Source organism: Protomyctophum bolini (genome assembly GCF_963924005.1).
Source record: "Protomyctophum bolini genome assembly, chromosome: 1".
In the NCBI taxonomy this organism is placed as follows: domain Eukaryota; kingdom Metazoa; phylum Chordata; class Actinopteri; order Myctophiformes; family Myctophidae; genus Protomyctophum; species Protomyctophum bolini.
Window position 1 is genome coordinate 40,507,801 of NC_137862.1, and position 25,460 is coordinate 40,533,260.

Consider the following 25,460-nt stretch of genomic DNA (forward strand, 5'->3'; position numbering starts at 1 on the left):
GCAGCTACGCCCCAAACACACTGCTACGGAACGCGTGCGGTTCCATTTTAAATCATAAGCCCCGCCTACTGTATCCGGGTCTAGACCGTCGGTCATTGGTCCGTCAGAGTGTATGGATCACAGCTGTGTGGAAGGAAGCCGCACGCATGCGCGCGCACACACGCACGCACACACGACTGACAGACAGACAGACAGACAGACAGACAGACAGACAGACAGACAGACAGACAGACAGACAGACAGACAGACAGACAGACAGACAGACAGACAGACAGACAGACAGACAGACAGACAGACAGACAGACAGACAGACAGACAGACAGACAGACAGACAGTTGTAGGGTGGCCAGACGTCCGGTTTCACGCCGGACAGTCCGGTTTTAGACCCACCTGTCCTCCTCCCACCTCAACCTCTGGCCGGACACATAATTGTCCGGTTTTTTGTGATATACAGTGCTTGTGCCATAACTGTCATTTACGTCGTCTGCCTGGGTATTAAAATCTCTGCAGCGCTGCTCAGCTCCGAAGCGAGTGGAGACGTTCGGAGTGTTGCCATGTCCGCTTAATTATAAGCGACTTTGGGCTTGTTTTATATAATAGGCTACTAAGCCTAGTCAGGCTTCTTTTGGGCTTGTTTTCATAGACATGGTTGCTTGGTTCTCTTCCAAAACCTGGCAACACTGCCAGTGGGATGGTCGGTTTGAGCTCTCACAATCAATTTAGTATAGTTAATGCAGAGATAAATAAACCAAATATGCCGAAATGAAAAACTACATTTAATGAGCAATATGGAGCTCGACATCATAAAGAAAGGGAGGCTAAAGCACTGTGAACATACATATAGGCTACTGGCTTCATTCTATTTCTATGTCCTATACACCGATGACCATAAGACTGTATAAAAAACCCCACAAGAAAGAGATTAAACATAAAACATACCGGTATCTAAACATGAAATGAAATAAATTGATTATAAAATGAATGGCCTTTGTGGTACCCTATAGCCTAATTTAAAAATGTTAATTTAATTAGCAAATATATGTTCTCTGTGGACATAATGCTGGAGAGGATGGTGGTGAAAATCAGGTGCAATAGTAGTAGTAATAATATTAATATCTGGGGGGGGGGGGTGCGAGCCCCGCAAAAAGTGTCCTCCTTTCTGAGGTCTTGCAGGTGGCCACCCTAGACAGTTGATGGACAGTTCAACATAATTAATCGGTTCACATTGCTGTCGGTCGGAGGAGGAGGAGGATTTGCTGTGGTGAACGGAATGTTAGTCAAGTCAGTTACAGTTCCCACTGGGATTTCCTGACAGTGTGGGAGGGTGCCTGGGGAGGGAGTTGGCTGAGATCCAGGAAGGTGTTGCTGGCTGCAATGAATAAAGGTTGGGTTTTTTTTATCGTTGAAAATCATGAAAAACAACATAAGTATGTAGGCTATATTAAAAAAATGATGAAAATCTGTTTTTTCGGCGACATATACGTCGAACCAATCATGATCGACTTAATACTACTCATGTAGGCCTATAGCTTAATCGAGAAGCACATCTTTGGAGGTTATACATCAACGAAAAACAGTGGGAAGTGGGAATTCATTGGTATAGAAGGAATAACCTGGGAGAGAAACGGAGCAGAGGACAAACCTAATGAAATGTTGTCCAGCAGGGGGCGTGGGTTTTCCCAGGCTAGGACAAACCGTCACTAAAGAATTTCACGGTGTGCAGTTTTTGGTTTGCCATAAATGAGCAGTTGGACGATGGGCGGCACTATATCTGTATCTACATGACATTATAAATATGAGTCATCTTTGTGCTGCAATTATGGAAGTCCAGTGGTATAAAAAAGTACATTTTTTACTTACTCTGTCACAAGTACGTAAAAGTCTGGAATTCAAAATGTAGGCTACTTGATTAAAAGTAGGCTCCAAATTCATTTCAAGTTTTCAAATTTTGAAAATAGCCGATCTGCAAGCTCACAGTGCGTTGCATCAACACGACACATTGTGAGCTTGTAGATCGGCTTGTTTCAAATGATCTAAATGTATTTATAGGTCTGAAATCCTCTCTCATTGGGGGTCCTTAGCATATATTTTCAAATGGGGGGTCCGCGGGCTATAATTAGTGCCAAGTTTGGGGGTCCTTTACATGACAAAAGTTTGGGAACCACTGCTTTAAAAACCATGATAATATGAGTCATCTCTGCATGTGCTGTAATTATGGAGGTCATGTTGTGCGGGCAGTTTAGCGTCATCATACATGCAGCCAGCCAGCCAGCCTCCTCCAGCCAGAAGCAGCCAGAATGCAACGCAGACCTCGGTGAACTCCTTGAAAACATTCTCCAGTTTGCTGCGACCACTCAGGACATCATTACTCATGCCTGTGTGTGTGTGTGTGTGTGTGTGTGTGTGTGTGTGTGTGTGTGTTTCCGTCTGGAGGCGTTTCCGTTATTTAAAAAGGTCTTTGTTTTTGTGGAACCACACAAGAGTGTTTCTGGGAGGTCACTGAAAGAAGCTTGAACTGCAGTTCAAGCTTAAAACGCACGACTTTGAGGTCAATACGTTTTACACACTTGTTTCTGGAGCTCCACAAGAGACTTACTTTATTAAAGGCAAAAATGCAACGTTTCGACCATCTAGGAGGTGGTCTTCAAACACATATGATAGTTATGTTAACTTTATGAACTAAATACAAATACATTCAACATAAAAAAAAAACCTATTTTAGACCAAAGTAATCCAAGCGGGTCATCCATGAGTAGCTGTCTGTCTGCCTGTCTGAGTAGCTGTCTGCCTGCCTGCCTAATTGTCCATGAGTAGCTGTCTGTCTGCCTGTCTATGAGTAGCTGTCTGCCTGCCTGTGCCTTCCTGCCTGTCCAATTGTCCATGAGTAGCTGTCTGCCTGCCTGCCCAATTGTCTATGAGTAGCTGTCTGTCTGTCTATGAGTAGCTGTCTGCCTTCCTGCCTGTCCAATTGTCCATGAGTAGCTGTCTGTCTGTCTATGAGTAGCTGTCTGCCTTCCTGCCTGTCCAATTGTCCATGAGTAGCTGTCTGCCTGCCTGTCCAATTCTCCATGAGTAGCTGTCTGTCTGCCTGTCTATGAGTAGCAATTTCCATTTCCACCATTTCCGCAATTTCCGCAATTTCCATTTCCGCAATTTCCATTTCCACCATTTCCGCAATTTCCGCAATTACCCCCCCCCCCCCCCCCAAGCTTTCATTTTCGTTCGAGTAATAGTACAACTCTAATAGTATTACTTATAATAATGTAATTAAAGATAACTTCATTCAGATTTATTTATTTTTATTTCATTTTCCAGATTTTTTTTTTCTTCTTTTTTTTGGATTTTCATTGGTGGGCCAGTCATAATGGTCCCGCGGGCCTGATGTGGCCCGCGGGCCTGAGGTTGAGTATCACTGATCTATTCTATAGTCCCTCTACAACAGTGGTTCCCAAACCTTTTCTTGTCAAGGACCCCCAAATTTACACTTTATTAGCCCGTGGAACCTGAACTTAACCCTAACCCGAACCCCATAAGAGAAGATTGTTACGGATCTAGCAGTAATCTAGAATGATCAATTATATTAATAAAACTGTGAAAATGAAGTTGAAGAATCACTATAAATCTAAAACAGGTCAGAGTATTTCATCCAGTTGTAAACAAGGAAGTGGTCCGGGTCTGCGACCATTTGATTGGAGGAGACAATGTCATAAGGTTGTCTGTACCTCATTTCAACTGCCGAAATCTGGGATTGAACCAGGGACCTTTAGATCTTCAGTCTAACGCTCTCCCAACTGAGCTATTTCGGCTTGCAAGTGTCAAATCCAGCATTTTTTTTTTTACATTGACTGTTACTACTTGTTACTTCTTAAACAAAAAAACTCATAAAGTTTTTCACCCAGGGAGATCAGCCTAAATAAAGTTTTTCACCCAGGGAGATCAGCCTAAGAGTCATAGGGTTTGCTGTACCTCATTTCAACTGGCGAAAGCCGGGATTGAACCAGGGACCTTCAGGTCTATCAGTCAAACGCTCTCCCAACTGAGCCATTTCGGCTTGCTAGTGTCAAATCCAGCATTTATTTTTACATTGACTGTTACTTGTTACTTCTTAAACAAAAAAAACTCATAATGTTTTTCACCCAGGGAGATCAGCCTAAGAGTCATAGGGTTTTCTGTACCTCATTTCAACTCCTGAAAGCCGGGATTGAACCAGGGACTACCAACTGCGCTATTTCGGCTTGTAAGTGTCACATCCAGAATATATTTTTCAATTGATTGTTAGTTCTTAAACAAATAAACTCATACAGTTTCCCCCCAGTGAGATCAGCCTGGGAGTCATACGGTTTTCTGTACCTCATTTGACCTGCTGAAATCCGGTTCCATTTTTACACTGTCAAAGTCACTAACTAATACTATCAACATCCATCTATTCTATATACCCTCTACAACAGTGGTTCCCAAACCCTTTCTTGTCAAGGATCCCAGAATTTACACTTTATTAGCCCGTGGAACCTAACCCTAACCCCAACCCTAACCCTAACCCGGCTATAATCCATGGTCAAAAATGATGAAGTGATTTTGTCTTTTTTACAAATCCCCGTTTCTACAGGCCATGGGCTATAGTCCATGGTCTCGGAGTGATTTTCGTCTTTTTTTCAAATCCTCAAAAATGATGAAAAACGGCATGCTAGTGTACCCTAACCCGGCTATAATCCATGGTCAAAAACGATGAAAAATGAGGATTTGAAAAAAAGACAAAATCACTTCCTGACCATGGGTTATAGTCCATGGTGTCGGAGTGATTTTCGTCATTTTTTTCAAATCCTCAAAAATGATGAAAAAACGGCATGCTACAGTACCCTAACCCTAACCCTTGATCGTAGGAGATAGTAATGTAGGACTCTACAGATCAAGTGCTATCCAGTCATAAAGTTTGAACACTTGAAGAAACTACTACAGAAAACTGGAAACACTGCATCCTATCTATAGGAATGAACAATCGACAGCAGAGGAAAACAGAAACAGGACGGAAGACAATGAGGCACAAGTGTGGCCTACATGGGTCACATATAATTCGCCCAGCTGGTACCCACTTAAGGCCCAATCAGATCCCAGTTCAAACCCATATAGGCAAACACAGGTGGCGCATACATGGTTCTGAAATAAAATGGCCCATTTGGATACCACCTAAGACCCACTTAGAAACCCGCATAAGCCCATATGGGCTAACACGGGTGGGCCCTTTGTGAAAACTGGGTGCACGGCCCACTTGGAACCCATGCCCATAGCCCATGTCAAAACCCAAGTGGGGCCCAGATGGACATGTTAGCTGGGTGTTGATTCACAGCTGATTCATAGCAGCTGCGCTCTGAGGCTCCTTCTCACTCAATCAACACAGCTGAGCTGTCAAAGCCGACCATGTGCAGTGAGAGGAATTCAATATAAGCTCCGTCATCGTACGAGTACCTCCGTGTCTTCTAGCCAAAATAATAGATCTACAAGCTTACAACGTGGTGTGGTGATGACGCGTACTATGGCTGCTTGTTCTCACAATGCTTGCAGACTGTTTTGGGGTTTCCCTCCAGTAGGCTAGGACAGTGCGGTGCACAGCTGATCAGGTGCGGACTGTGGAGTGATTTATTAAATCTCTGCTGTTATATAGATATATATATTTTTTTTTTCAGGAAATTAAGTAAACCTTATATAATTAAAACAAAGCAATAATGCCTCATCAAAGTTGGTGTTGTGACTTTATATATTGTCAATTACTTGCATGAGAGGGGGAGAGGTGGTCACGGTGGAGTTAGTTGCTTTAATAGAAAGTTTGAGGGTCCAATGGAGTTAAGAGGTACGCGCTTTTCACTACTTATTCGAAACAACACACAAGACTAGGGTGTTCAGTATAGTTCAAAATTACGTGGTTTCCTTCTGACAGCAACGAAATGTCTCAGGGCTAGATGTGCCATCATGCTGGTTTGAAGCACGGGTAGATGAGCCGTTTCAACCATGCATGAAACACAGTAGCCTATCTGTTGGCATATAAGGGCATTAGTAAAGGAAGGAATCACTATAACCCCTCCAGATCCTTAAATCCCATCCCATTCATATTCAGTTAATTATGTTTTTGGCCAGGGGTTAGCTTGGTTCGTCAGGCTGCAAGTCGCTATATCCTCTAAGTCACAAGTAACCTGCTAAGCAGCAGTATAGATACAGATAGGTGACAGTGGGGTTTTGAACTCCTTGCAGACACCAAGTAGCCTATACTCTTATAATCCACCGAGACACTGCCTGATTTTAAATCATAATGTATTATCTTGGAGTTCTTTTTGACTTTCAAACTTTATGCAGTGGATAAAGACAGGTAAGAGTGGGGTTTGAACTCCCAACCATTGCTTCAACTTCTCACCCATGGCAATTGAGGCCTGCCTTACACCACACTAGTATGTATTCATAATTTCATTCATGGATGAGTAGATGGCGCCTCTTCCAGGATTTACAAAATACAGATAATGTGGAATGGGAAACACATTCAATCAAAATCACAAACACCATCATCTTACCATCTTTACGCTTGGCATACACCAAATCCAATCTGAGGTTTTCAATCCTTGGTTAACATTTCTCGGTTACTGCAAAAGGATGTCGCTGACTAGATAAAACAATAAACATTTGACAATGAGCCTGTGAATTACAATTGCACAGCATTGTAACAAAAATAATGACAATATCCCTTTAGAGTGCAAAACATGAAATAGCCTAGGTAAATGATCAACTCTCTTAATCACAATGAAAATATATTTTATATTCCTTTTAACAAACATGAAATGTACCTTTTAGTCCATTCACCATTTCAAGGTCAACTTCCTTCCTGTTTCTAAAAGTGGAGATAAAATTAATTAAATTTATATTCTTTTAAGCAAAGCACAGTAAAGTTGTCAGTTGTCAACCTTTAAAATGACATACCTGTACTGCACTTGAGGCAAACTTGCAGGTGAGAAATAAAGTTTAATGTGTTCCAAGCCTGGACAACATAGGTGAAATAAGTGAAGAAAAATAACTCAAAGAAGATAACTTAACAGAGATGTACTGGAGTCAACCTCTCCCCATGGCAGCCCACTCTCTACTGGACCATTTCCCCTTTATATAGACTCCTGACTCCACCCCTGGCTAAGCAGTCAGCAAATCACAAAGCATTTAGCAACACCCAAGATGCTCCCCCTAAAGCAATCAATCAGAGCTCTCTTCAGGCAATCAAGGCAGGCAATTACAGCATCTGCATAGATAAACACAAGTATATTAGATTCACATGTCACAGCAGAATGTGCACCTTCTGTGGGACTGAGAATCAACCTGTTGCGCTGTCACAATATGACCAATGTAAACATTTAAAGGACCAGAATGAAGTGAAATAATGGGCGCGTTCGGAAATAGCACACTGAGCGCACTGTGCAATGCAAACTAATAGGCGAGTGATGCCTATTAGTTGCATCTGTTGGGCCTTTCATACAGAAAATAACACTTAATTCTGGCCACTTTATATGCAAGGCAGTGCAATTGATTTGTTACAGGGAGTAACAAATCCAACAACCAGGTAGTATAGGACCAGATGATTGCATAGCCTCGGTAGCCTGCAGGCTTTTATTTCCGTTCACATTCGGCTAAAAAAGAAAAGCCTGGGGAAACCCACTGGAAAATATAGCATAGGAAGGAAGCCCACTTCCTTGTATTTCCAGACGCTCTTAACACAACGAGTGCTACGTGATATCCTATCCGCTTGATTAGCCCTGACACTACACTGATAGCATTGGACGACCAACCTTTTCCAAGGCCGACTGCAAATGTTCTCTTATAGCGAGAAGCACACCGCAAAGAAAGCTTATTCTGTCCACTCCAATTATTTCATCTCCATTCTGGAGATATTTACCTTTATGTAAACCTGCTTTTGTAGTAACGTACTCTTCTTGAACAGAAAGCCTATAGCTATAGGGGCCATTTTATGTCAGATGTTGACAGGCAGTTCGAAAAATGAACACAAAAAATATCCCATACATACTATACACCGGATGAAAGACCTGAACGTCTACTTTTATGAGGAAAAAAGTACACATTGATGATCCCACCTACCCTTCGTCAGTAATTGGCTTTTGTATGAGCTACAGAATGAGCATAAGGACTGAGGGAACATATTGCGGGGCTACATTTACTGTTTTGTTTATTTTTTATGACGATGATGATGACGGATCGGAGATACGCCAGGCGAGCAGATGAAACAATGCAAAGACGCGTTGTCATTATTTATCCATCTATGTATACCTTGTCTGTCACTGTGTATTTTCGCAGTCAGAGTTTCGCGGTCTGAGTGTTAATCCAGAGCGATCTACAGTAAACAAAAACAACACATGGTAATACATCTACTTTGTCACGTAGTCATTATATCAGTCTGGCACTGCAGGATTACTTACTTACTTACTTACTTACTGACAGACAGACAGACAGACAGACAGACAGACAGACAGACAGACAGACAGACAGACAGACAGACAGACAGACAGACAGACAGACAGACAGACAGACAGACAGACAGACAGACAGACAGACAGACAGACAGACAGACAGACAGACAGACAGACAGACAGACAGACAGACAGACAGACAGACAGACAGACAGACAGACAGACAGACAGACAGACAGACAGACAGACAGACAGACAGACAGACAGACAGACAGACAGACAGACAGACAGACAGACAGACAGACAGACAGACAGACAGACAGACAGACAGACAGACAGACAGACAGACAGACAGACAGACAGACAGACAGACAGACAGACAGACAGACAGACAGACAGACAGACAGACAGACAGACAGACAGACAGACAGACAGACAGACAGACAGACAGACAGACAGACAGACAGACAGACAGACAGACAGACAGACAGACAGACAGACAGACAGACAGACAGACAGACAGACAGACAGACAGACAGACAGACAGACAGACAGACAGACAGACAGACAGACAGACAGACAGACAGACAGACAGACAGACAGACAGACAGACAGACAGACAGACAGACAGACAGACAGACAGACAGACAGACAGACAGACAGACAGACAGACAGACAGACAGACAGACAGACAGACAGACAGACAGACAGACAGACAGACAGACAGACAGACAGACAGACAGACAGACAGACAGACAGACAGACAGACAGACAGACAGACAGACAGACAGACAGACAGACAGACAGACAGACAGACAGACAGACAGACAGACAGACAGACAGACAGACAGACAGACAGACAGACAGACAGACAGACAGACAGACAGACAGACAGACAGACAGACAGACAGACAGACAGACAGACAGACAGACAGACAGACAGACAGACAGACAGACAGACAGACAGACAGACAGACAGACAGACAGACAGACAGACAGACAGACAGACAGACAGACAGACAGACAGACAGACAGACAGACAGACAGACAGACAGACAGACAGACAGACAGACAGACAGACAGACAGACAGACAGACAGACAGACAGACAGACAGACAGACAGACAGACAGACAGACAGACAGACAGACAGACAGACAGACAGACAGACAGACAGACAGACAGACAGACAGACAGACAGACAGACAGACAGACAGACAGACAGACAGACAATTAATGAAGCATATCTACAGAACATCAGGTGTAAGCTGCAGGAAGAATGTCCTGACCATTCATGACCTTAAATGTCTAGAGGATTATGGAAGCCCTTAATAATGGCAATTAGGGATGCTATGGTGTGCACTCTGGTCTGAGTGGGTGGGAGGTGTGTGTGTGTGTGTGTGTGTGTGTGTGTGTGTGTGTGTGTTTTTTTGTGTGTGCAGTGCGCGTGCGTGTGTGCATGCATGCGTGTGTGCAGTTGGTGTGATCATAAGAGTTTCTCATTTGTTATACCTAAGGAAGGTATAATCCCTTATTGTTGAATGATTCGGGAGTCTCATGTAATATCTTTTCCCACGGCGCGTACAGTATGTGAGGATCTCTTCCCCTGCATCAAGCCCATGACCAACAGCCGTGCAGATTGTTTGGTGTGCTTTGTTGACGCATGAGGAATTTTTGCTGTTTCCAAGTTTGACATACAGGTGACTATCACAAAGTCGTCGTCCCCCCCCCCCCCCCAAGCTTTTATTTTCGTTCGAGTAATAGTACAACTCTAATAGTATTACTTATAATAATGTAATTAAAGATAACTTCATTCAGATTTATTTATTTTTATTTCATTTTCCAGATTTTTTTTTCTTCTTTTTTTTTAGATTTTCAGTCATAATGGTCCCGCGGGCCTGATGTGGCCCGCGGGCCTGAGGTTGAGTATCACTGCTGTAGGTCGTCCTCAGATGAGCTCCAGCTCCGTCGTTGCTTCCAGTCATCCCGGTTCTCCATACATCTGGCCAGTTCGTTGGTGCTTTGCGCTCCTGCGTCTTCCTTGAGTACATCCTACATATGTTAATGTGGGACGTCCTCGTCACCGGTGTCTGTGTGTTGGTTCCCACAGCACTTCCTAGCGGCAGCTCTTGGTGTCTTTGGTAGTGTCCTGCTATAGTCTCATTCTCCTGGCTGCTACTTCAAATACACACCGTGTAGCCTCGGCCGGGAGGCTAACCCGGGACCTATATGTATCCGAAAGGCGCAAACATTACCAGTCGTCTGAAGAGCCAGGCCCGATAGGCAAGCAGCAACGCCAACGCAGCACCCTTTAGCGGCTATCTCTCCTTTTGCACCTACGTGATGTGCATATAGATTTTATATGCACATCACGTAGGTGCAAAAGGAGAGATACTATTCTAGTAAAGGAAAACAAATGCATGACAAAAGACCAATAATGCAATACAGCTATTGAAATAAAATGTTGCATTCATTAGGCCTATAACAAAAGACCACAAATTCAAAACACCTGCGGTGTATAATAAGATGAATAGTTGATAAAGTGTGTCTCTTTAACCATGTAAACCCTTTATACTTAGCAAACTGGACACTGCTCTTGGTGCTTATATATATGCTCTATACCAAAAAATACAATCTACAAGCTCACAAATATAGACTGTCTATACAAGCTCATAACAAGTCACTTGTTATGAGCTTGTATAGACGGTCTATATTTGGCAACTTAACTATTACCTCCAGTATAGGGATACTAGGGTTCAAGTGATTAGCAGCAGGTTGTAAGGCTGCATTCAATACAATATCTCATAAATGACCTATCTTTGTGGTACCAAACTGTCTTTTCAATGATGTGTAAACGAGGGACAATTCTGGTGTCAGGCCTGCTGGTCAGGCTACTGTAAATGTATCAGCATATAACTTTGTTTTGTATCTATCCCATACTTAAGGTCAAGGATTCCATGTGAATGTGATGTCCACTTATTTTAGAGAGCCAGACGTTCAGATATGGGTCTTATACAGGGCTTAAAGCAAAACAAAACCCCAAGACTGAAAATGACTTTTTGCAAATCTGCACTGATCTCATTAAATGACCCCTATGAAATCCTCAGGGCTGAAATCAGTCCCCAGGACTGAGAACTTTAAGCCCTGGTCTTATATTAAACGGGTAAAATAAATTAAAATCTTTTGTCTGTGGAAATCCATTCTAAAGTTCTTCCCATTTTATGTTCTACATTGATTAATTACCTATGGTTATGCTGCACATGAAATGTTATTTCTAACACATCTGTATAGCTTGTGTTTAGTGTTAATTTGTTGTAAAGTGATTAAATCAGCGATGCTGAGTCAACTCCCATGGGACTGCCACCCAGTCCCATTACAAGTGTCCAAGACAGAGTATATGCACTGTAAATCACTGTGAGATACATAATCGGCAACGGATGTTGACAAGAAACAAGGTGCTATTGCTAAAAGCCAACATCCGTGGAATCCCGTGGATCCAATTAATCTACACTCACTAATGCCAAATTAGTGTGCTTCATCGTGTGGCGGCGTCACATGCCGAAAATATCCGATCTACAACCACGTCACATCAGCAATCTTTCATCAGCTTGAAGATCGCCTTTTTTGGTGCAAGACACCGGCAAGACCGCCATACGACAAATCAGAAACAGAAAGAAGACGATTTACACGCTCAACATGACTCATAGGTGTTTTCGGTATAAATCATGATTGTGTTTAAAGGTATATTCAGTGATTTCACTTAATTCAAATATCACTTATTTCTTTGTTTTGTTGTGATAATCCTCTCTACTATAGAGTGTGCTGACCATATAAGGAGTTCCTCCCTGTCCCCAGTTAACCCCTGGGGGTCAAAAAACCTTAGGTTTCGTTTTTGACTCTCTATCCTGATTGGACGAAGGCTTAGGTCCCACAGCCAAAAACGAAACCTAAGGTTTTTTGAGTGAAATCACTTACTCTACCTTTAATGACTTTTGGGGCCCTATTTTCGCCGGTGCCTTACCCGTTATCCCTAAATCCTTGTTACTATTTTGAAAAACATTTTAAAATACTTCAAAATGCAGTCTACATTGACACATTGTGATCTTGTAGATCAGCTATTTAAGATGTTTTTCAAAATAGTAAAAAATAAAACAATAAAGAGCACAGAAGTCACTAAAGAAAATAGGCCCCTTACACTTTTGAGACCTGGATGTGACATTTTCTGACGATTAATGAAAATATCTAAACTGAGTACACAAGGTTAGAAATACGTTCCGTTCCCATGGAAACCCAGCCATGTTTGGACAAAAGAGATACATTGAAGACATTTTGATATTTGATACTCAGAGACTGAATCAGATTTTTACATGGTGTAATAATAAAAACATTGATTTTAATTAACAAGATTCTGTTGTACCTATAGCTTTAGTCATAAAAAGTACAGCATGTTTAATAATTTGTGTTTTTTTTTTACAAACTCTCCTTAAAAAATAGATTTCTGTACAAAAACTTTTTTTCTTTTGCACCTACTTCAAGTTCAGCAGCACAGGATGAAGGTGGTGGGTGATATTAATGAAGAGGATGACAACAAAAATGTCAACTCAAAATAACGTTATATTTTCAACACATCGTCGTCACATTTGGGAGAAAGACCCTTTAGCTCAATCAATTCAACACGTTTATCATTGCCGGTTTTCAGGAAGTGGAATAAAGAACCTATAGTGTTCCAATGCATCCAAAGCAGGTACAAGTCACAAGCTTGTGGCAATACTTTAAAACCAACAGAAATACTTAACTACTTCCAACCTGGCAGCCCAATTTCCCCAGAAGCAGCAACATGGGGAACAGCTATAAATGGCAGATTTCTAAGCTCACAACGTGCTGCATTGCAATGCTATTTGAGCTTGCAGATTGGCTTATTTTCATATACATTGCATGACACTGTCATAATGACAAAGTATAAAACAGGGCAATCACAAAATAAAAACGCAAAAAGATTAAATTAGGAGAGAGACGGTTTCTGCCCTCAGGTTTTGTCCCAAACGTAACACACTGGTATGTGGAAAACATCATTTCTTTGAGTGACGTATGATGCAGTTCCAACTCTAACCAGGAGGGACTTCCTTTGCAGCTTATGAGAGTTTGTCACACCCAGCCTATATAGAGCTGTGAGCTCTATTCAAGACATTGACAGGGAAAGGTGTACTGAGGCAAGTTTCTATAGTCATTCTTTCTTTGGCACTCTAACGGTTTAAATATCTACTATACTTACATGATACATCTGCACTGAAGTTTATAACTTTAAACGGATTTATAAATGCACTTATAATAAATTAGTTTACACACTCGGTTGTACACTCTCAGTTACAAATGGATAAAACCTTTTGGGATTTTACTGTGTACGAAAAACAAAACGTTAAATGATGCATGTGTGACTTGAATTGTTGTAGAGTAGTTTAATTTTGCAGCTATACGTAGCTCTGCCAATAATTGACTTCCATTGCATTATAAACAAAACAAAAACTATACATTTAAAAATGTCAAGGCATCCCTTTAAAGATATGTCATATATATAAATGTGCTCTTTTTGTTGAATAACTCACACCGGGCACTATAAAGGCTTTCAGGGGGCACACATAACTCATTGGGGGAATCACAGTGAACACAGCTGGCCTAGTTGCAGTATAATGTACTGCTGCAACCAAGAAGACATTAACACTGTGTTGATATTTCTGAGACAGGACTCTCCACAGGCCAATACTGAAATTATACTGAAACGAACACTAAAAATATATTTTTTATATATTTTATATATATTTATTTTTTATATATTTTATATATTTCTTGCTTACAAGCTCAAAGGCTATTTTATCAAAAAGAAAATAACATCTGTTTGGTGACTAATGTGGTTGTCACATTAATTAATGAGATATATTTAAAATTAGTTTATTTTACTTTGTTTTAAAAGCAGCTGTTTTCTTCTGCGCACATTTGGCAGCCTGAATTTAAAACTGCCATGCTAGCTTGTTTGCATAGGAATATTAAGTGACCAAAAACAAAGAAGCAATCTTCAACAAAGTGTCTGTATAATATTCTCCCACAATGTGCGTCCATCTTAGCTTCAACAAGCGACACACTGTTTTGCTTATAGAGTAGGACCATACATAAAGTAGGACTTATTTTTGCTGCTGTAGGCCTACCAAGTGTCACATCCACGTTATCACGACAGGCAAAAGTCTGGCCACGCGAGGCTATGTCACATGATGCACCAAAAACAGCAGATCCACAAGCTCACTTGTGAGCTTTCAGCTCTGCTATAGTCAGTGCACGACATGCTGCGTATCGTATCCAACTATAAATCAGTAGGCCTATCTACAATCACAGTTTGAACCGATTCGGCTTCGTACACAACTACACAACAAATGTTCGGTCCATGTGCGATGTCTGATTGCTGTTTGATTGCTGCTCCAATTCATTTTCAATGGGAGTCACATGCATTTGACCAAACATTTTTGTTTGATGAGCGGGGAGCAATCAGCAATCAAACACATGTTTGATCAAACCATGTGACTCCCATTGGAAAAGCATTGTGGTGGCCCAAAAAAACGGCCAAACATTGCTTGATTGGTGTTTGGTACGTGTGAATGAGGCCTTAGTCTTGTCTGCACATATTCCAAATCTCAACAGCAATCACAACTGTGGTGCCTGATTCCTTTTTCAGTTCAATCACCTCTCAAAATGTAAGCTGAATTTATTTGCTTTGCTAGCTTTGTTATAATTTATTTTCTAGATAGGCTGGATATGACAAAACTCTCATACCAAACATTTTCAGCATTTTGATTAGTTCACCCAGTGTCAATGTAATCCTGGGCAGTGGGCACTACACTTCCTCTGCCAACCTGGGCCCCCCCCCCAGGTTGGCAGAGGGGAGGCAGTTTAGAGACCAAGATTACTGCATGTTTTTTGTGAGGGTACACTGGGAGAACATGCAAACTCCACACAGAACGGCCTTTTCACCAACCCCGCCTCGGGTATGGGCACTGATGATGCGGAGGAGGGAACACGCCCCCAGCGCCCACAGCATCTCCAGCGGGAATCGAACCCAGGACCTTCTAGCTGTGAGGCGACAGCACTACCGACTGTGTTTTGTTGGCCATTCAAAAATGGAAGATCTACAAGCTCACAATGTGTCACTTCGTCCCACGCTGTGAGTTTGCACATCTATTTTTGAACATTTTTAAAATGTTTTGAACGTGTGAGAACTACTGATTTAGAATTAGTAGAATCTGCCTCATCAGGTCTTAATGTCGTGTGTGGTATTTTGTTCCCATTTTTTACATTGCATTTCTTTTCCTACACCCCCCGTTATCGTGACACTTCAGGTGTGCATAAATGATTTCTACATCACTGAATTAATTGAGAAGTGAATCCCAAGCTTGGTACTATTTCTCTGACAAAATCACTGCTGGATCCATTTTCTTTTGTTGTTGCCCACCTCCTATTGTCCTTCGTACGCTATAATATTAATTATGAAGAGAGGTCGGGCTGCCAGGCCGAGAGTCCCCAAGAGAGACTTTAGATTTTCTTTAGTGTGTGAATGAGATGCCTCGTGTAGATGGGTTATACTGTAGATGTACTTGAAAGCTTCATTGAAAACAGTACTGCACAGTAAAATCATCATTGTCAATTTAACTCTGAGAGTGTACAAATGTAACCAAATGAATGGGTTACATTTGTACACAACACACTCAAAGAGTTACAAATGCATGAATGAACATGGAAGGTTTTTCCATTTTAGGAGGGATAATGATGCGAGTGAAGATTAAAAGGCCATGTTTGGATTGTGAAACATTGATTACATGAATGGCATGAAGATGCTTGAAAGACACTGGAATCTGGTACAACTGTGATCTAAAGGAAGTGAAGCATCTTATGAAAAATAAAAACATTTTGAGAGAACACTGCAAGGAGTAACAAGCTTGGCAAGTGATTTTCAAGAAGCTAAGTGGTCATTAAATTCTGCTATACTTTTATCTGCGGTGGTAACATACTTTAACATGGAAATGGTCATGAACTAAATAAAAGTGTGACTTCATGGCAACACTTGCTAAGCTTGTTATTATTCTTTTCTTTACAGTGGATTTCCAGCATTGATAAGAAGCATGTCACCTGTTCTCTGCAACACGAGGTATTTCTCGAATGATGGAGGGGTCGGGGCGATGATGGGGCAAAACATGGTTGACAACATTAATTGTGCCTGTTGTCTTCATGTCCATATAAATAACCACCTTTTTAGGCCAGATATCACTCACACTCACACACACACACACACACACACACACACACACACACACACACGCACACACAGTCAAAAAAGAAAAAAAAAAAGGTGTGTTAAACAGCACATTTTACAGGAGTAACTCAAAGTTGCTGTCCCTAATCACACAGACGTGCAAGGCTCAATGTGTTGGGGGGGATTAAAAAAAACCAGTGTTGAAGATGTACTATAATCTTGAATATACTCAAATTGCACGAGTCACGAGTGCAGTTAGGGACAACACACTATTTTTAACACATCTTTTTAAATAGTGTTTCGTAATTAGAGAACATATCATGCAGTGTCTGAATGCTCATACTGTTTTTTGTTTTGTCTTGTATTATAGAGATAAAATATTCTTCAGATATGCAGTCTATTTGGTAGACATTGGCTCAGAATGAATAGCATAGGCTTCATACCAGCAAAATGCTATTAATAAACACAAAAAATTATTGTTCCATATTATGAAACAATGGTTTAACAGTGTTTGAGCTGGTACTAGGCTTATACAGTAAAATCATGTGTCAATTTAAATATAGAGGTTTTCTTTTTGGATAATGGGTAAAAAGAAAAAAACGGAGGATTGAATAATATTTCTTGTTCTACAATGTGGTGTTGGCATGCAGTATGAGCAATCAGACACTGCCACTGGCCTAACAGTACAGTAAGTGGCAGAAGAATGTGACACAAGAAGCTAAAAGAGGTCCATAGGAAAAGCTGATCCCAACTCTGGTTGCTTATAGGCACAGTGGTTCTCAACCTGTGGGTTGAGAACCCCCCCACATGATTCTTTTTTTAGGGAGGGGGTTCCCATGATGACAGTAAAGTAGTGGCAATTGAAGAACTTTCAAAAGTAATCAAACTATACAATAAAAACTGGTTAAACATTGGTCAAATTGTCAAATGATAATAGAATAAGAGGCAAACAATGTGAAAATAGCTGATACACTACAAGCACGTACTGTAGATCGTCTATTTCAAATATGATCCAGTTCAAATATGATTGGTGGGTCGCAGACTCGTGGCCTGAAAAGGTTGAGAACCACTGGGTTACGTACTCTAGCATGTTGTTGACATGGCAACAAAATAAACGGACAGTTTATTTTCTGTTTAGTTACAGAAGGTAACGATGATATCATGTGAACACACCTGCCAACAGGGGTGCAAAACAATATAAATGTGTTGTATATACAAATGCTCTGTTAACCCTGTATTTAGTCATTTGTGGTCTTTTTAAAGATAGAAGATTTTTCTATTTTCATAAAAAATATCCTTTCTTTTGTATGACTCCCTTTTCAAACCCATTTCAGAACCCCCAAAAAATGATTCATTTGTTCATAACCCATAAAAAAAAACACACTAGTGCAAAATTTGTGCGGTTTTAAGAGTTCATATAAAGTTTATATATTGGAGGCCCCAACAGCGTTTGTTTTTCATTTTTTGGGAAGTCCCATTGAGCTGCTGGGTTGTTGTTGTTTTTTTAGGATATTGTCTGTTCATCTTTATCTTCACTGAAGAAAAATGCTGGAATAGACAATAACTTCCTCTGTTACTGTAGCAACGTGCTCCCCTCGCCTGTCTGTTCCAGCATTACCAACAGAGGTGTCTCTGTCTATGCGTCCGCGTCTGTCTGCGTATTATTCCTGTCAGTCTCTCTGTCAGTCAGATTCCATTTGTTCTGTGGCAGATCGGTAGAGAAAGAAACAAAAACAAAAAACATTGTCATTGATTAGTTTTCTAGCTTTCCTGCATTTGGCCACTGTTGATTGCAACAGTCCGCTGCAGGTTGTGTGGCAGACAGTCCACTGTTTGTTTGTTTGTTTGTTTGTTCTTCCACCTGGCCCGGGATCGATCCTGGCTGATCCTGGAACTGAATCTGTAATTTTTTTTTTCATGTGTCTGTAAAAGAGCCCAGCAAATCGACCATTGACATTAAAATGTCTGAAATATTATGCCTGTGTATCTGGTTCAGCACCATCTGTCTTGTAGTATAACATCTAGTACTCTAGGACTAGCTAGTTAAAATTAAAATGAGTAAGTAGTACTTATGAAGAAGTAGTCCAAAACGTTTAGAGTCTACTGCTCAAAACTATAAAATAGTTTTTGGTATTTGTTTTTAGTCTAATTTAGGGGCAATATATAGGTGGAGTTTTCCCCACACAATATAGTATGCAAATATTAGCCAATCACAGGAACACCATTGGGAATTCAGTTAAGTACAGTGGTGAATTAGACCTCCATAACTCTGTGTGTGTACAAATGGAACCAAAGGGACAGTTATGGGTCAATTTGGTACCATTTGCACACTCCCAGAGTTACTGACCTATAAGGGTCCGTTTGGTTCCCAGCTGTCAACCATTAACTGGGAACGACCTGAAGGGCCCCTAGGGGTCCCCGGACGCCGGACCTCACTTTCAAAACCACTGGTTCAGTATGCTATAATCTGTCACAGACAGCTTGTCTGACTCTGAATTGTGCTGATATAGTAGACAACCATTTGATATTCCAAGGAGGCTAAAACAAACTACAAAGTGTTTGACAAAGTGTGTCCTAAGACCATAAACCCAGTAGTTTTGCAGTATTCTTGGAATCCCTAATTCCATTGAAGATAATCTAGTACTCATTTAGTACTTAGATTAAAGTGTCCAGTATCCTGTGCTACGGAGGAGTAACACATACTCACACATATAGTGGTAAACAGCAGTTGGACTGTGAATCACACCACGTGTTGTGGCAGTTCCAGTTGTAATCCATTCCAGTCTGGCGTTTTCCTGCGTGACCAAAATCCAGTTGGAGATTTTGGTCCGGCACCAACGATGGTGGTTGTGTTCAGGCACAAGGGTTCAACAACACTGTCCCATGTGTGTGGTGGTCAGTCACTCCAACAGTAGACAGTAGACATAAGGAAGGGTAGTTGGCTGGGCGATATGGACAGATCTTGAGAGCTTGTCCAAAATAGGCAATCTACAAGCTTGCAATGAGCCCCAACCACAATGAGCTTGTAGACCTGCTATATTTGATATTATTGAAACATTTCTGACAATTTCTGAAAGTATAAAATAAAAATAAAAAATAAATAAAATGTGATTAAAACCAGGAAAAGGCCACACTTTTGCCATGTCACAACATTACGATATCCAAAATCCCAGACGACATCGAGTCTTCCTGTATGTCATGACATCGATACAATGTGGATATACAGGAGTAGTGGATGTGCTTCGCCTGAGGGTGGAACCTGGCCTTGTTCTGACCTTTTGTGGGTCAGCTACAGAGAGAGAGTCTGGTGGGTTCCATTACTGTGCAAACCATGGCCCCGTTTCCATCAGGCCCGGTTCTTATGGTCCATGAGCCAGAGCTCCAAGATTGGAACGTTAATTATGAATTTAGTGTGCAAAACCATACCGATATTAAATTGTTTAATATAAGTAAATTAATATATGATATAACCCTTCCACAGTAGTAGCTTTTTCATATTTTCCTATATAATTCGTATTTTACATATTTAACAAATGTTCTGACGGAAGGTTCTGCCAGTTGGAATCCAACCGGCAACTGGTTCTGGCGTAACATTCCGTCTGATAAGCTTTATTATTGATATCAACCGGATCGCTGATTTGTTTTTTTGTTGTTTTTTTTGCATGGCCTTTCCTTCTTTAGCGATCCTAGACCGGATTGCGCAACCGTGCTGCCGTGCACCTCCCTTTCTAAAACGGATAGTCTGGGGAAGGGGAGCGCTTGATTGCTTTACAAACACATGCCGTGCGGGCGTCTAAGCACCGCCCGGCTCATATGACTGTGAATGTGTGGCTCCAGGCAGTCCCGTAAATACACCAAGCGCTATTCTCCCGTCACATAGGCTACTTGCGGAGCAAAACAAGGAAGTGTTGTGGCTCTGGTTCGCTCGCTCTGGTGGCGCAAAGCGTAGATACTTTTGTGAATGTAATAGTTTTATTAGGTTAATATTGCTATATGTTTGTAACCGTTTTAGAAAAGCAATAAGCCACTCGAGGCCCCAGCTTACCGGGTATTTTACACTGGCTGGGAGGTACGCCCCCAGCAAGTGTAAAATACCCGGTAACCTCTCGTGGCTTATTGCTTAATTATACAGGCTGACTCAAAAGCAGAATAACTTGAAATCTACAGAGCTCTCCATGGTTTGGATAAAACGTGCAATGTTCGGAGGTCTTTGCTGATTATCCGGTGGTCTAGAATTCTAGATGGGAATATTGGCGCTTTCTAGAGCAAGGATGGCTTCATTTTAGCTCGCTAGCATTGATGCTATTTATTTAGCATATAAGATGGCCACCCGAACAGGATGTGAGTCCAGTGTGTGTTACATTAAAAACGGCTCAGCAGTCTGCGGTTGGTTCTGCGTCCAGCAGGGGGCAGCAGATGGGTTAAATGCACAATTTCAGAAAACTTCTGAATCATTGTCTTTGTGTAAGTAATCAACTGGGGAAGTTTCATGGTGATAAGTATTAATAAAAAGAATGTGGCTATTCCTATCATACGGTAGGTGAAAATTACAAAATGTGTGATACATATGAAAAAGCTACTCCTATGGAAGGGTTATTATATATTCATTTACTTATATTGATCCTATAAACAATTTAATATAGGTATGGTTTTGCACACTCAATTCGTAATTAACGTTCCAATTTTGGGGCTCTGGCTCATGGACCAGGCTGGTTCCACCGTGGTGGAAAAGGGGACCATTTGTGGGTGCATGAGGGCTAGGTTTGGCTAACCGTTATTCAGGTCGCGGTGAAGGTATTCTAGGTTCTGCACCACTGTGTGCAAAGAGACAACCGGAGGACTAGCAGAGGTTCTGCATGTGGACGTTTTGGCAGAAGTCAAACAACTGTTCTCGATAGGAAGCTTCCGTCGGCTACCGCGCACGTACATTCTTCCTGTTCTGCTTCCTTGTTTAAATAACTGCCCCAAAAAGGAATGGCTGGTCCAAGATTTGTATCACTAAATACTGTAGGAAGAATTCGGTGATACATTGTCCAGGTTGCATGTATAGTATTCCAGAATTATATTACTGTGCAGACTACGCCGACAATGGACCAGCACTCGACGAGGACACTGTTGACGAGTCCAAGTCATCCTTTCCTTTGGGTGTTTCATTGGAGTGTGGCTAAACCACGCTGTTGAGCGACCGCGACGTGGGAGCGTATACTGCACCATCCTCCAGGCTGCGCGCTATACCACGGTGCACACCGTGTTGAGGGTGGTGTCAAACCTAACGGCCTTGGCCTCCGTGGGCTTCATGTTGGTGTCATACATGGGGTTTTCAAAGGATGCCTGGCCATTGGAGCTCTCATGGCCACCAGCGTAGCCATTGAACTGGACCTTGGGGCGCGTTCTGAAAAAAGAAAAATATAAATACAGAAAGACAAACATTTGGCATTACATGAACATACATAAATAAACTAAATAAAGCTAAACACACCTTGCTTTTCTGGCTGCTGAAACACAAATAACAGCGTATTTTAGGGGTGCAAAAGTTAATCGAACTAATTGACTTCATCAATTGTAGAAAATGTATATACTTTTGAAGGACCTATAACGTAAAATTCAACTTTTTCAATTTTGTGGGTGTTTTTCGAGCTTTTTCTATCCCCACAAATATGCAATTTTGAACAATCAGGATTTCTCTTCATATAGGGGCTTTTATGGAAATTGCTCTCAGAAACAGCTCAACTGATTTGGTCGCATTTGTGTCAATGTCACCCTACTTTGTATAATTCCTCCCTCTCTTCAGTCTTCAGTTCCAAATTTGAATTTCCACATTGTTTACAATGTCCGCCATTGTTGATTTTCCAAGCTGGCATGGAATGGAAACAAGCCTGGGTTTATCTAGCATCAGTATTATAATGACTAAAATATTAAATAAGTTGCATATCAGCATCTCCACCACCTCAGGACATTGTGGTATTGCAGCTAAAACAGCTTCAGAAGCAAACACGAAATGCCATGGACTGGTTATATCAGAGTGGTGATTGAGGCTAAAACCATTAGAATTATGTTTGAGGGACATAGATTAGACAATATGATATTAAATATTAAAATATATATAATATAGAATAATCGCATATACCTATCACATTTAGGTGTGTATGGGCAGGCGTGTCAAAATTCGCTGGCCAAATATTTCGCATTTTCAGGTTGTTTATTCGCGTCGCATCGCTAATTCGCCAAAACATGTGTTTTGTAACAAAACTGGCAGTCTAAAAGCTATGCTAGCTAGAGTAGACCCAACCAGACCACAGTGGGTCAACTACAATTCCCATAATGCTTTGGTGCACTGCTCATCCTTTGAAGCCTTGTGTGTTGTGGGGATTGTTTTAAAGGCACAGAGCCTAATTTAAAGTGTGTCATACAGTTATGTCGTTGGCCAAAAATAACACATTTTCAAGTGGAAAAACGTTTGTGATGGTGAAGTATAATTAGAGTTAAGGGTGGCGCTAGAACAAAGGCCATAGGGCAGTTGTTCCCAAACCTTTTCATGTCAAGGACCCCCAAATCGACGTTTATTAGACCCCCATTTGAAAAGATATGCCAGGGACCCCCTTAAGAGAATGTTTTTATGGCTTTAGCAGAGATTCTCAAGCCGTTTAATTTCAAGGACCACCCCAGTTTGACACACATTAGTCTACGGACCCCCATTTAATGGCATTTCTATCTCTGGGACCCCAATTTATATTGTAAAAATCGATGTTAATTTAACGTAAGTTACAGACCCATAAGGGTCCATTTGGTTCCAAACTATCATTTAGCTGGGGACCCCCTTGGAACTCCATCAAGGACCCCTGGGGGTCCCCAGACCCCACTTTGGGAAACACTGCCATAGGGTCACTCAAATGATTAGGGTTCATTTTTGAACATTTTCGCCTATAATGACATGTAGTCAGAATAGGGACGCAGGTTGAAAATGATAAAGATTGTTCATGCCTCATGTTCCAGAAAAATCATTAGATTAGAGTTTATATATTCTGCAGCAGTCCAACTCGGAACAACTCAACTTGGAGTTAATTTGGACTGCTGTAGAATATAAAAGATCCAATAAACCAGTTTTTTCAAGATATAGCGATGCACCGATATGGAAATTCTTGGCCGATACCGATAAAGGCGATAATGATATGTTTTAGTTTTTGTTTCCCCCTTTTGTGCCAGATAAACTAAATAATACATCTTCAATGCTACATGTTTAAGCATTTATTTCATTATTTACATGTCAATTTCAGCTCTGACACTTATTTCAGACCTGCTCTAGTATGTGAAGAGTCTGCCCGTGCTATTAACTCATTTTGGGAAAAAAAAAAGAAAATAATAATTCTCCTCTGGTGAAAAGCTGTAATGTGCGCGATGGCAGGCTCTCAGTCAAATCTGGTCGGATAAATATCGGCTGCTGCCGTCGGTTAAGGTAGGTTTTATTTGCCAATACCGATATTGACCGATAACGGCAAATAATGGTCCGATACGGATATGTGGTCGATACACTGGTGCAATGCATCACTACTTCAAGATATTCTAAATCAAATCATCTCAATATAAGGTCACATTTTGGAGAATGTAGAATATTCCAATAAAGCATAATTTTCTAATATTAATCTTAATATCTAAAAATCTAAAAAGATCACTCCAAGATATTCTTAATCAAATTATGTTATTCCTAATCAAAAAAATCACATCCGTGTGAAGTGAGGGGCGGTGTGTGTGTGTGTGTGTGTGTGTGTGTGTGTGTGTGTGTGTGTGTGTGTGTGTGTGTGTGTGTGTGTGTCAAACAAAATGAGGTTGTTCAACATAAAGATGTAATTGAATAATTAGATACACAATAACTGATAATCAGACTATACAATTGTGGTAGATTACAGTTATATTCTGAGATGTAATTAGTTAGTTCCAACCCCTTTGGGATTACTATAGCAGGCAGGAATGCTGCGGTGGAAACCCATTTCAGCTTTGACCTCATTAAGAGAGAGAGAGGAGAGAGAGAGAGTGTTGGTAGAGATCCAAACCTGGGAATTCACTAAGCCTTCCCTGCATGTTCAACCAATTATTTTACAAAACTACTCTGCAGTGTATCACTGCAACGCACGCACGCATCACACAATTGTTTTCTGAAAGTGATAAGAAAAGTGATCTGAATGTTAGAATCGATAAAATGTTGATCTGTACAATTTCAATAAAGGAAAAAAAATGTTACTCAAGCTTCACATTTTTAAGTTCTACTTCTTCTGGGTTCTGATTCTGAATAATATTTTTAATTTAACATTCAATAAGTCTATTTAAATCATCCATGAACATGATGGAATGTTCCTGGGCTTAACTCCATTATTGCCACTAGGTGGTAGCATAAGAACACCTAACCTGTGCCACCCGTCCACTCTCACTCTACGATCGTCGTTTCATTTCCGGGTTATTCCATAGCTGGTGAGGAGGGAGGCTCTCCATTGCAACCGGAGCAATGCAAAAAGGTAAATTGCCACTTTCATATATGGAGTATACGGTTGTCTACGAACGTAGTTAGCACCTTTAGTACCTTAGCCTAGGGCTACGAATATAATCGTAGATAGCAGAGGAAAAAGTAAAGATGCCTCCTTGGTGTGTATATTAATATATAAATAAAATATTACTTTCAATGATCATAATATCTCTTTCTAGCTTTGTAGAGCGACTATTTTCAGTG

General features: G+C 41.1%; 1 protein-coding gene across 1 annotated transcript in view; it reads right to left on the reverse strand.

The window, feature by feature from the left end:
- Positions 1-21,968: 21,968 nt before the first annotated feature.
- Positions 21,969-25,460, reverse strand: part of LOC308315110 (CUB and sushi domain-containing protein 1-like) — a 694,698-nt gene continuing 691,206 nt past the window's right edge. The window contains exon 75 of the mRNA XM_080762946.1: positions 21,969-22,133. Within this exon, the coding sequence (XP_080619072.1) occupies positions 21,971-22,133 (163 nt within the window). The 3' untranslated portion in view covers positions 21,969-21,970. The remainder of the gene's footprint in view (positions 22,134-25,460) is intronic.